The sequence below is a fragment of the Osmerus mordax genome, chromosome 17, assembly GCF_038355195.1.
Source record: "Osmerus mordax isolate fOsmMor3 chromosome 17, fOsmMor3.pri, whole genome shotgun sequence".
Lineage (NCBI taxonomy): Eukaryota > Metazoa > Chordata > Actinopteri > Osmeriformes > Osmeridae > Osmerus > Osmerus mordax.
The window spans coordinates 13201196-13213509 of NC_090066.1; the positions used below are offsets into that span (position 1 = coordinate 13201196).

At 42.3% G+C, this 12314-nt stretch overlaps 2 protein-coding genes across 5 annotated transcripts in view; one reads left to right on the forward strand and one right to left on the reverse strand.

The window, feature by feature from the left end:
• Positions 1–4653, reverse strand: part of mkln1 (muskelin 1, intracellular mediator containing kelch motifs) — a 35928-nt gene extending 31275 nt beyond the window's left edge. For 3 of the 4 annotated variants that reach the window (XM_067254661.1, XM_067254660.1, XM_067254663.1), the window contains exons 1-3: positions 2848–2947; positions 2125–2194; positions 154–296 (exon numbers count right to left, since the gene is read on the reverse strand). In XM_067254661.1, the coding sequence (XP_067110762.1) occupies positions 154–296; positions 2125–2194; positions 2848–2927 (293 nt within the window). In that variant the 5' untranslated portion in view covers positions 2928–2947. Of the gene's footprint in view, positions 1–153; positions 297–2124; positions 2195–2847; positions 2948–4607 lie in introns of those variants that run through there. The other variant, XM_067254662.1, reaches the window with a different exon arrangement.
• Positions 4653–12314, forward strand: part of LOC136960249 (uncharacterized) — an 84704-nt gene continuing 77042 nt past the window's right edge. The window contains exon 1 of the mRNA XM_067254668.1: positions 4653–5098. The gene's annotated coding sequence lies outside the window, so the exon portion shown is untranslated. The remainder of the gene's footprint in view (positions 5099–12314) is intronic.

Below are 12314 nucleotides of genomic sequence, written 5' to 3' on the forward strand. Positions count from 1 at the left end.
TAAAACAATTAGAAATAGCATATTTTAGCCATGCGGGGGTTGCGAGTCACTGGCCCTATTATTTTAGGGGTCGTGGGCTGAAATGTTTGGGAACCCCTGTTCTAGGTAAATAGGAACATAGCACCTTGTGATTCGTTGGCCCTATACCCTCACCTGGATAGGAGCTCCGTCATGTTCTCTTCACTCATGCCACCAAACACCTTGAACTTCTTCAGGTTGCAGACATGAGTCTTCTCATACTTTCCAAATGTGATGCTCTGGACTATCGCTGGTCTCTCCATTTTTAGAATCAAGTACTAAAGTAAATAATAGAATTAGAGAGATAATTAGTGTTAGAGAGAGGGGGGGAGAGAGAGAGAGAGACAGTTCTACATTTCCTAACATTATTGCTTGTTGTGCAACTGTAGCCGGTGTGAATCAGTGAAACTCACTCCTCAAGTATGTAACAGGCCACCCGCGTCATTGAATAGCTAGCTTTTCTTTGGCGTAGCTGGTAGTGGTGGCGCTTGGGAAGTCAGAGATGGCGTGTTCGATCCTCGGTGAAGGATGGACACGGTCCGGAAAACTCTGACGGAACTTGCAAGACCACGTCTGTTACATACTCGTCACATTGTTGCCGTGACCCGGATCTCTCTAGGTTAGCGTTAGCTAGCCGCCGGAGTGAGTTTCAGAGGGCGAATGTAGCCGGTGTGAATCGGTGAAACTCACTCCTCAAGTATGTAACAGGCCACCCGCGTCATTAAATAGCTAACTTTTCTTTGGCGTAGCTGGTAGTGGTGGCGCTTGGGAAGTCAGAGATGGCGTGTTCGATCCTCGGTGAAGGATGGACACGGTCCGTAAAACTCTGACGGAACTTGCAAGACCACGTCTGTTACATAATCGTCACACAACCACACAACAGAGCAGTACGGGCACAGACTGGAGAACCATAAAATTTATGGGCTAGTTTGGCAGTTCAACGGACAGTTAAATCGTCTGAACTTACACTAACCATATGAGGATAATTGGCCCTGCAGTTACTGACAGACTGGAAGAGTGGGATTCGAAAAGACATTCAAGCAGGACACTGATTGAATTGGCTTTCCGGAACTCGAGCTATCAACCAACCCTGGAGACTCAGAGTCATAAGAATTCCAACTGACAAAGCATCGCAGACACCTTAATGTATCAGTTAGATATATTGATTTATATTCCCACAGAATGTTTCAGAAGATTCATGTCCTGTTCTAAATGAGAAGGTGATCGGCTGCAATCTGCCTACCCTCGAGGACCCTGAGGCGTGCGAGGAAGATTGTGGCCGACCCCTCCCACCCTGGTCACCCTGGTCCTGATGGTATTGGTCCATCAGGACCAATACCCTCACGCCATAAGAACAGTTTCTTTCCATCTGCTACTGGCCTCTTCAACAAGGCCAAGGACTCCCATTGACATTCATTCACTTATTTAACTATTATAAGTCCATCTAATGGCAATTCAGTATGCATAAGCCACTTTATCTCAGTATCCGATTGCACTATGTTGACCATTCACGCTGCTCATTCTATTCTTATTTTTATATATATTTTATTTTATATTTCAATTGTTGTATTCTTAGATTGTTTAGTTCTTAGAAATAGTTAAACGTTTGTACTTTTACTTAATTTAAGATCTGTATATGTTTAGTGTTTTGCACCTCCCTGCCACAGTAAATTCCATGTTTGTATAACATACATGGCGAATAAACCTGATTCTGAAGTTGGTTCTTTTATAAACTGATACTGTAGCTTCTTAGCAATGTGTGGATCCCTCTGTGGTGCACTAAAACAGGGTTGAAGAGCCAACACAGAGAAATTACTTCTTGAGCTTGGGTCATAAGCAAGTTACTAGGTTAAATGTGAGTAATTATTTTATATTAGTCAATACCTATAAATGGCATGTGTGGCATAACTGGGCCTTGTTTACTAAATGAAGATGTTTTTTTTAGAGGACTTTATTTAAGACACTCAGACTTTAGGGTATACAAAAAGTAAGGCACGGACGTTTCTGTATTATCCGAGTTTAGCTGTGATGCTGACAGGTGATGGGGTTGTGCCATGGGATTTGATTTAGCTACAGGTTTATATGGAGGTGGGCGTGGCACATTACTTGTGGCGGGTAGTTGCTCTCTGACGACCATCTGGAAGACTGGTCATTGGGTTTGTCTACCAAGATGTTTCTGCAGAGAGGGAGAAAGGGAATACGTGGCGAATAAGCATTAAACATTTAACCCCCACGTAACACACTAGCCGACGTTGCCACATTGAATATCCTAGTTTGTAGCAAACGTAACTTTGCTGAGTGAGCTGGACACACCACTGATGCACAAGGCAAGCAAACATTGTCTAGCCACACTAGCTAACTTTACGTTACTTGGTCTGGTAAAATGCATCACACAATATACATACATAACAGTGAATGCCACTGGCTGCTAAAGCAACAACAGCATTTGTGAACTCGTATGCTAGCAGCTAGTTCGCTAACTTTACTGACTAGTACCTTAAGCAGGCCAGCTTTACCAAGTTAGCTAGCTAGCAAACATTAACTAAATAATAATTATAAGTCATGGTAATGTACGAAAGTTTTTGCTAGCCAACTTAGCAAACAATGTTTACAAGCTAGTGACCGACCTAACAACTGGGTGTTATCAACAAATAACGTGCTAGTAGTGTGAAATGCTAGTGCTAGCTATCTAATGAACGATGATGGGTCAGTTGGCTCACTGTCAGGTAGGCCAAGGAAAGATTATTCCGGTGTATTATGGCCACAAAAAACAAGGCAACCACGGAAACGAATACATAGAACGTGTCTGTTTTTATGTGCATTACTCACTCTGGTAAATACGTGGAAGAGTAAGAGCTCCATTTAAAAACGCTGAAGGAGAGGACTCTGTTCTCAGGAACGACAGCCATTTTGTTGCACAAAATAACAAGCGAACAGTCAGACGGCCAAGGCCTGAGACTGACAGTGACAAGTTTTAAAGAGACCGTACTCTCAAAAGCTTTACACACTGAAACGACAATTATTGTTGCACATTTTGTATATACCTATAATGTGACATACAAAGCACATGTATCGTTACATAAGTGTCTTCGCCAGAGTGAATTGGCAACTATTGTTTTGGGCCATTGACATTGTATCGAGCTAATGTGTTGGAAGTAGCCTACAGGAGATGGAAAGAAGTGACAAATAGACTATTGAAACTCAAAGCAACAAAAATACTATTTCCCTAGTGGTAACCTACACAGCATCCAGCTCCCATTCCAAATATGTTGTCATTGGCCATTTTATTAGTATTTTTTGCCTGGGCTGGGGCTTGTTGGATAATGATTTCCTCATAATGAACTCATCCCCCTGCAGGTATGGTCCACAATATGGTGTCACATTGTTTCTAATAGGCGTCATGACTCATCTTGTTCACTAAGTGTCTTTGAAAGTAGTCAGGACACTTCCAGTAATGTCTTCCGAGTTCCAGTTATCACAACAGTATTTCTCCTCTCCCTTTCTCACTCTCTCACTTCCTCCCCTGTATGTTTGTGTATCCTAACATTCAATATTAAATGCATTCAGTGTAATGAGCATTTTAAATTATATTTGTTGAGATTATATAGTTTTTTCCTGGTTGTTACTCCACTGGCCGTCCCTGAGCAGGCATGGAAGAGATTAGAAGAGAAGAGGACTTGAGCCCAGCCAAGGTTGAGGAGAGGTGTCTTTTGTTGTCGAAGTTGTAATCCTCTCTAATGCACACTACGGGGGGTCTGTGAGCAACAGAACACCCGGACCTCTGGTATGTTCACACGGTCCTAGTTGGCTGTGTGGGGCGGTCCAATCAACGACACCATAGAACTGAGGGAACGGGGGGGGGGGGGGGGGGGGGGGGCTGGCGAGGGCTGGGGGGTAGGATGCAATACTAAAATCCTCACACTGTCTATGTTATTAACTTTGGTCTTGAACGCAAGCTTTAATACTCTAAATTTATTTCTACAGATGTATGTCAAATGCAATTTTCAAGTGGATTGTCTGGAAGCTTATGATGTCAGAGGTGAACTGGTTTATGATTTAATTTGTTTGGCAGTGGCAGAGTCTATTTGTGGTAAAGACTGCTCAGGTTAAATGGGTAAGCAAGTTTGTGTGAGTTGGCATGCAAGAATTGTGAACTGACCAAAAGGGTGCAGGTGTCACTTATTAAATTAAAATGTAACATGACTTCCATTACATATGTTGTTGTAGCCTACATTGTGTGCTATATTTAGGCTATTGTTTTATGGACGTCTCCTACTTGCTGCCAGTTAGCTAGGCCTATGTTAACTTTAGTTCTTTGATCACTTGTATCACTTACATTTTATAGACTAGTTAAGTAGCTGCTATTTTGTCAACAGTTAATTGTAGTCATATGTCCTTTACCCTGTCTACTGCTCTGGCACAGCCCCTCCGTGCGTCATCATAAATGACATCATATTCATGACCTCATTGAACATGGGGAAATGGCTGAAGCCTTCTTTAATACTGTCGTGACCAGTGACTAGTGTAGTCTATTTTTTTTCGTATGGATTAGGTATATATTCTCGGTAGAGTGTAAGAATGATACATACCAAACATACGGAAGTAAATGTCGGAACCGCTTTCTGGCTAGTTATTTTCTACCCATTCATGATTCTTGACGCTTCACCGATCCCGGCGTTGCATCGGATTTCCCCGTGTCCTGGTGAGTGCGCAATGGTTCGGATCACGTGGGAGGTCCATTTAAGTTTCCATTAACAGAGGCCTCAGTGTGTCACATGATGGACATGATATAATGAAATGGCAGGGACAGAGAGAGTGTTTCCTGGGCTGATGAAAAAGAGAGACAATCTACGCAATAATCTGTAAACACGTTGTGGTCAGGATTACTCCTGCAACACAGAGGACCAGAGCGGTGGACAGGGGCGGCCCCGGGGCGCTCTTGAATGCGTGCTCCGCGGACGGGACATGTCGTTTCGTGATTGCACCTGCCATAAAACGAAGTACAGAAGGAAAAATATTCACCCGAAAGTTCATGTTTATTCCACCTTCGCTCTGGAGTAGAATTTGGTCGTTTTACAACGTGAGTAAAGTTTTTTTTTTACCCTTTTATAATCTATTCCAGATTGTTGATAGCCTACATGTGAATTCTGTTTCGTGTCCTTTGATGTCAATTTTTGGAGGAAACGGTTCTTTTGATTGGATATTTCTGGATTGTATTGATGGTGTTCTGTAGTCTGATCTATATGAAAAATGCGCTTCACTCTTGTAAGAAGATTTTTGTGCCATTGGGTTTATCTTCGGCAATGTCCGCATTCCAGTTTGTGTGGCGCATGATAGGCTATAATCGAAGTATAACGAAACAACTACAAATGTGGCCTTTTTATCCACCCAGATCTGATTTAGATGTTCTGTTTTAGCCGATGAGCCACCATCATACAGCTGGACGGCACTTCAAAACATCACGCCCCATTTGTTTTCATGCAGAGCGCCTGGTTGAATGGTAACAGCATAATGCCTGAACGAGAACATTACGTAGAATTTGACATGACAAGGAATAGTTATTTGTTGGGGCTTAACTTACAATTGGCACTGTCAGAACGTTCTACTTTTGCAGACTGTCGGGTGAGCGCGTTACGCATATTAGTTGCGCAGATCTTCCATTGGGCGTTATGATATCTATTTAACAGTCCCAACTAGTTGGAAAATACTTAAATTGGGGAGTGGCCAGGTTATTTGGGGGGGGGGGGGGGGGGGGGATGAAACTGCCTTTGGATTATATGTTGGGTTTTGTAGATAAAAAATAACTAAAACAACTTTCTATTAGCATTAGGTATCGCCACCATCAAAACTAATCTGAGTTATAACGGTTGATAAAGATGGAGATTGGGCCTTAACTTTATCAGTGCTTTTCTACATTATCATTCAACGGATGGGATGTTTAACAAATGTGGCAAAACATGCAACGTCACTGCCTTGTCTTGTGTGGTGCCAGCGAAGAAAACAACCTGGCACCTGACCGTCTGTGTGGGACGAGCAATACGCTCTGGAGCGCGCAGCAGCGCTTGAGCGAAAGACAAAAAAAAGTGTTGCGTATAGGGCGAGCTACGCACTTGTTTCTCTTTTCTCTCAAAATATAAAACGACGAAAGCATGCATCCAAATGACACACTATTGTCACATACAAACGTTAAACATTGAATAATGAAATTATCTAGAAATAGGCTAGCCTACACCATACATCCTCAAGCGTAACACATTGATAAGCCTAGAACACAATTTCTCCACTTAAAATGAAGCAATTTGATTATAAGGGCCAAGCAGCGAAGCTTGTTTTTGTTAGTTTTATTATTAATATTTATTAAGCCTAGTATTATTAGGCTATTATTATTATTATTCTGCCATGGGGGTCTTTGGCAACCCATAGACAACAAATTGGGGACTCCTCCTTGTCACCAGGTTTCATGTCTAGCACGTTAGCACTATCGCCACCAATGGGTCAAAATTGGAGGTCCGTTACACACGTCATCTTTGAACCGTATGACCAATTTTCGAAAACGGGGTATCACCTCGAAAACGAGGTGCGTTCGACTTCATGCAGCGCCCACATCCGGCAGCAGCTGGCTGACTTGAAGTTGACTTGTGTTGCCGAGTGCATTTTCTGGAGAGCAACTGCACGGGTTCTAATGACGACACAGCTATTTCATGATTGGCCAGACTCACACACGACAACTTTGACGCGTGTTTTGTATTTATTCTGACACCTTCAGTTTCGCCAATGCTCAAATCCGGAGCAAACAGTACGATTTAATTAAATATTTGCCTTTATTGACAGACTTCGATAGCATAGCCTACTATTGTTGAAGAAAGTGTTTTAGTCCGCCTCTTCACTAACGGAAATACTAAATTTAGTTGAGTTCTGGTTGTATTATCAATCTGCAGACAGATAGCCTAGCACAATACATAAAACGAGGGTACAATTTCTGGAGAAATTGTAGGATGTGCTTGCTTGCATCGGTTGCAGATGGGTCCGTTTATTAACTGTAATTTGTACAACTGATATTACTTATTATTTATGAAGATTGCATAGATTTAAAAGCATAGCCTACATTTGTTGCTGCTCATGTACAATTCAAAATACAAAAAGTGTAGCATGTCCCTACTTACTGTAAATCGCTCTGGATACGGGCGTCTGCTAAATCAATTAGTAAATGTAGAATCAACCTAACCTATATGACTTAAACGTCACCTTAAGTTTTCCCTTCTACAGTAGTGATATTTTCAAGCATTTAGCCCACTCATAATATTCATTCATTAAGAATCATCTTTGAAACAAGCTGAACCCCCTTGAAACAAACATTCTAAGTAACAACGCTGTCCCCGGCAGTAGATGGAATCGCGATTGAAACAGTATCATCTGCTAACTGAAAATATGCCCACAAAAAACGTAAATAAGCTTGACATTTATTTACGGGGAAATTGTCATTGTCAGTAACAATGCCAAATACGACCATTTGATCGCACTGCATGGTGGAGAAGCTGACCTCGGTAAATTGTGCTACGAGCAAGCTAGCCCTGGCTGCTGTTGCTCGCCAAACAAAGGGGATTGTTTGAATGCGCCGGAAATGAAAAACGTTTCTTTTGACATAAAGTTTAGTCTGTGGCATTGAAGATCCCCAACCGCAATATTCTTCTGTTGGTATTCACTCTCGTTTTGAGTTGCTGGGTGGATTGGATGATTTCACTCTCCCACAGTAATAAGGAAAAACACATATTGGCCATTTTTACACTTTATTCATTTTACACTGTCAGGGACCTCTAGCCTGGTCCTAACCAGACCCTCGTACATTTCATTTGTACAGAGGGTCTGGGATCGCTCCATTGACAAGCGTTAACTTCCTTGAAGGTACTCTGTTGAAGTTTAAAACTATTGGATCTGCCCAGAGCCACTCTGATCTGCCATAACCAATCGCTAGCGTTTGCCTTAGCCAACTCCTTCACCACAGAGCTAGCTGCCGTAGCTGGAAAATCAAACTTTTCCCGAACCCCGTGGGGAGGAGGGCCACAACATCATGACCACCAACAAAACTCAGCAAGGATTGTTCTTGCTCCGGCTTTAACTTATGGATATTCGGCTGCGTTGCCACAACCGCAGAATAGCTTCGCTCGCATCTTTCTCCGCCGCCAGTACTGAACTACAACTCAAACGAATGCACGACATCAACGTCATCGTTCTCAGCCACTCCCTCTGTTTGCTGATTGGACCTACAAAAAAATTGTTTCTGAAAACCGAATGATGCATTGAAATCCAAGACCTAGCACAGAAGCAAAATCCAAATTGAGCGGAAGTACGTAGGAGGGCAGAGCCAGGCTGAGGGACCTCAAGATCCATACGCAGCCACAACAGCTTGGCACCTCCTCATGCTGGTCTCCAGCCTGGTCACACACTGCTGTGGGATGGCATCCCATTCCTCAACCAGGATTTGTCGCAAGTCAGTAAACATGTTTGCGTTGGTCACTCTGCCACATACAGCACACCCAAGTTGATCCCACTTGAAGCTCAAAACAAAAAAAAGTGAATACCAACAGAAGAATATTGCAGGGGATTTTGGCACATTTCTTTGGGCCGCTACCCACACGGTTAGCTGTGTTGCTCATTCCACGAATGCACGATCCTTACAAGTTGTACCTCGTTGTAAAAGTGACTAATCAGGCTTTCCAACGATATAAAATACAATACCAATTGGTATTATTGAAGGGGAGGAATAATCGACCGAAATAACGTTTCCTAACTTTTTTTGAGGAGTTTATATCTACTTCTACTTTTTGGTACTCTATTTTAGTGTAGTTAACAATGCTAACTTGTTCCTGTAAACCAATCACTAAATCAATAGCTTCTCTAACATCAAAAATGTCATTTTGACCGGCAATAATTCATCATCATCATTATCACAAAACAATATTTTGTGATAATGTTCGTAATGTTCGCCATACGTAACGCTAGCCGCAATGCTAATTTCCGCTATGTTAAACACTATTGACTTATGCTAAAACCGAAGGTCAATGTAAGTTAGCCTATAAATATAAATAGCCTACAGTATCCTCCAACCAGAGGTGGCGTTAATACCTCAGATACACATGAAAAGAGGGGCCTGAGGAGAGAGTTCCGGCAGAGAATGGGTGTGTCTATTACCGAACACTTTACAAAGTGCACCGCAATACAATACAGTGCACCGCAATACAGTGCACCGCAATACACTGCACCGCAATACACTGCACCGCAATACACTGCACTTACATCTGTAGTGCACTCCATTGCTGATTAGTGCTGTCTCAAATGGAACACTTACGTTAAAGGTGACATGACATGAAAACTTCACTTTAGGAGGTTATTTAACATTAATATGAGTTCCCCTAGCCTGCCTTTGGTCCCCCAGTGGCTAGAATTTTCGATAGGTGTAAACCAAGCCCTGGGTGTTCTTCTCCGCCTTTGAGAAAAATAAGGCTCAATTGCTCTGTTTGAAAATCTCTTTGTGACGTCACAAGGAGGAGATTTTCAAACAGAGCAAAAGGTTACCTGCCCTCTCTCTGCTTTGCCCGCCCAGAGAATCTGGCCCGCCCATAAGAAACTGAGCTACGACCGTGCAAGTGTTTTTATCCTTGAGAGACATCATGGCTTGCAAACGAACGAAGCATTACATTTGCTCAGTTTGGATGTTCAAAGGAAAACTAAAATCTTTTTACAGTTCCTTCAGCCGAGCCTCTGAAGACCCAGTGTCTTTATTTTATTTTCTCTTGAAATGCGCCTACACAACTTCTGTTGTAGGCGCATTTGTTTTGTATGTCTGCGCCAAACACTTCAGCCACGACTGTTTCCTCAACTTGAGCTAATACAAAACTGGCCTTGCTGAAATTTAATTCTGGATCAGTACTAACTCTCCTTCGTCCAGCTACTAACCTTGGACAAGTTAGTTAACTAACGCTATATCATTTTGTAGCTTTACTGTATATGATTACCTAGCTTGCTACCCTTAGAATGTGGCTGTATGATTAGCTCTGCAGCTAACAGCTGAGTTACTGTCGCTAATGGAAAGGTAGATAGCATCAAGTATGTGTGTGAATACACATGCTGTAACGTGAGTGTTGTACACTTCTTTGTTATTTGGATAACCGTTCTGCTGTTGGTGTAATGGCGCGCACAATATCCACCTTTCCCCTCATTGAAATGACTGAGTGTGTACCTCTGCAAACCAGGGTTATCAGATGAGAATTGGCAAATTCGAGGCATCTTACAGCAACAGGGTTACAGCCATTGCGGAGGGGTGCCGCCCCTCCGCTCCTCATTAGCATTTAAAGCTACAGACACCAAAACAGCGCATTCTGAGGAAAGCTCCTTGTGGGACTGCTAGTAGTGGATGTAATTCTGCATCAAGGCTGAATTTTGGGAAAGAGACTTCTGATACAGTATTAGGGAACCACTAAGGTTATATAAAGGATCCAAAAACATCCAAAAACAGCATGTCATGTCACCTTTAACCACTTGGCAGAAGTGACGGACGCAAATCTGCTTGCGGCACCCGCGAATCTAAGGCGGAAGTGACGGACTCAAATCTGCTCGCGAGTCATTTCGTCCGCCATTATTTTAGAAATGAAATGAAAAGCTGCCGAAAGGGCTCGTCCTCTTCCGCTACGTAGCCAAGATGGCGCCCGTTTAGGGCCGTTTGCAGTGCGCCATCCGGGTACTTTCAGTGCCCTGAATTCTGCTGGTTCTGTCAATGTAAGCGCCCTAAGCACTGACAGTCAGTGCTCAAAGTGCACAAGTGCTCGGTAGTAGACAAAACCCATGTCTAATATGGGCTCTGGTTACTGCTTCAGGGGCCTGAGAAGAGAGTTCCGGGACCTTTCTCCAAAATTGCCGGAATGAAGGAATATTCACGCTTTTTCTTGAATAGCTTTGCATTTCCTGACAGACAAAAAAGCTAATGATTGGTTCCGATTGGTTCTACGTGACAACAATATTTGCATATCACTACCATGACTCATTTCGGTAGAAAAATGTATTTAACCCTTGTGCTGCCTTCGTGTCACATGACCCAAAGGTTCATAACGAACCATCGTTGTGTTTACCCAATTTTACCCAATACAAAAACAAATAAAAATAATTTTCTTTTAACCTTCGCAATGTAGGGGGTCTGAGACAGCCCAACAATTAAAAGAAAATGTTTCACCTTGTTTTTGAATGCGGTAAAGTTGTCGCAATACGATGGTGGGTCACAATGACTGATGGGTCAGAATGACCCGAAGATAACACAAGGGTTAAAAAGTCACCAAGAGAGTGGGTTTTATATTACCAATGTATGTTTTTTGTTCTGCACACTGAAAAGATACATGTAAAGTGTCAAAAATATATATTTTTTAAACCAATAACCATGACCGATACTTGCATCCACATACGGGTATATATATTAGGGCTAGCAACTCAAAGAACAATCTAAATGAATTGATGTGAGCATTGGAAGCAGCCTTGCATGAGTTCAGCGCGGGAGTTTCTGAGGCACACATTGTCTGACGTCACAGGTTGCTTATAGACTCATTCAGGGAGCCAATACCCAAAGTGTGTCTTTCGATTTAAAAATCAAAAATTGACTGATGATGTCTTTATACGTAACCTTGCTTTTCAGGAAGTGTCAGAGTGGTGTCGACATGCAGGAAAAAGTTACAAGGGAAAAACCAACCTTTTTCTCAATAGAACGTTCAGATTTCAATGCATTCCTATGGGATTTTCATCAACATGTCTTCAACTTGATTTTTCTCAAAATGTATATGTTTTAAAATTGACTAAATATACCTTATTTTGAAGAAAACAACCTACTCTTTCATTTAAGATGTCTCCCGGTGGTGCCGACCTTCTATGAAAGGTAGCCAAAGCAGCAAAAACTATAAACATTATTTTCATACACTTTCTCAATGTGTATTCCAACCAACATTTGATAGCATTAAGGGGTACATGTCTACATGTTAACTGGCATGTTTGTTTTTAATATCTCGCTAGTAGTCGCTAGTTATAATGCTAAGAAAAGGACGTGGACCTGAAAATTCCGGCGCCAGATTTCTGAGTGGCGTTCTTAGCTACAGTCAGGCTAACTTAGCATTCGATTCAATGACTTTGCTACCGGCGTTCCACAGTATTTGACAGTTGGTTAGCCTTGGACAAAAACGACGCGTTCTATTGTCCACCCTTCTGCAAGTACTGTGCGCAACAGCCTTACTACATCTTTGCACGTCGAATTTATGCGTCGT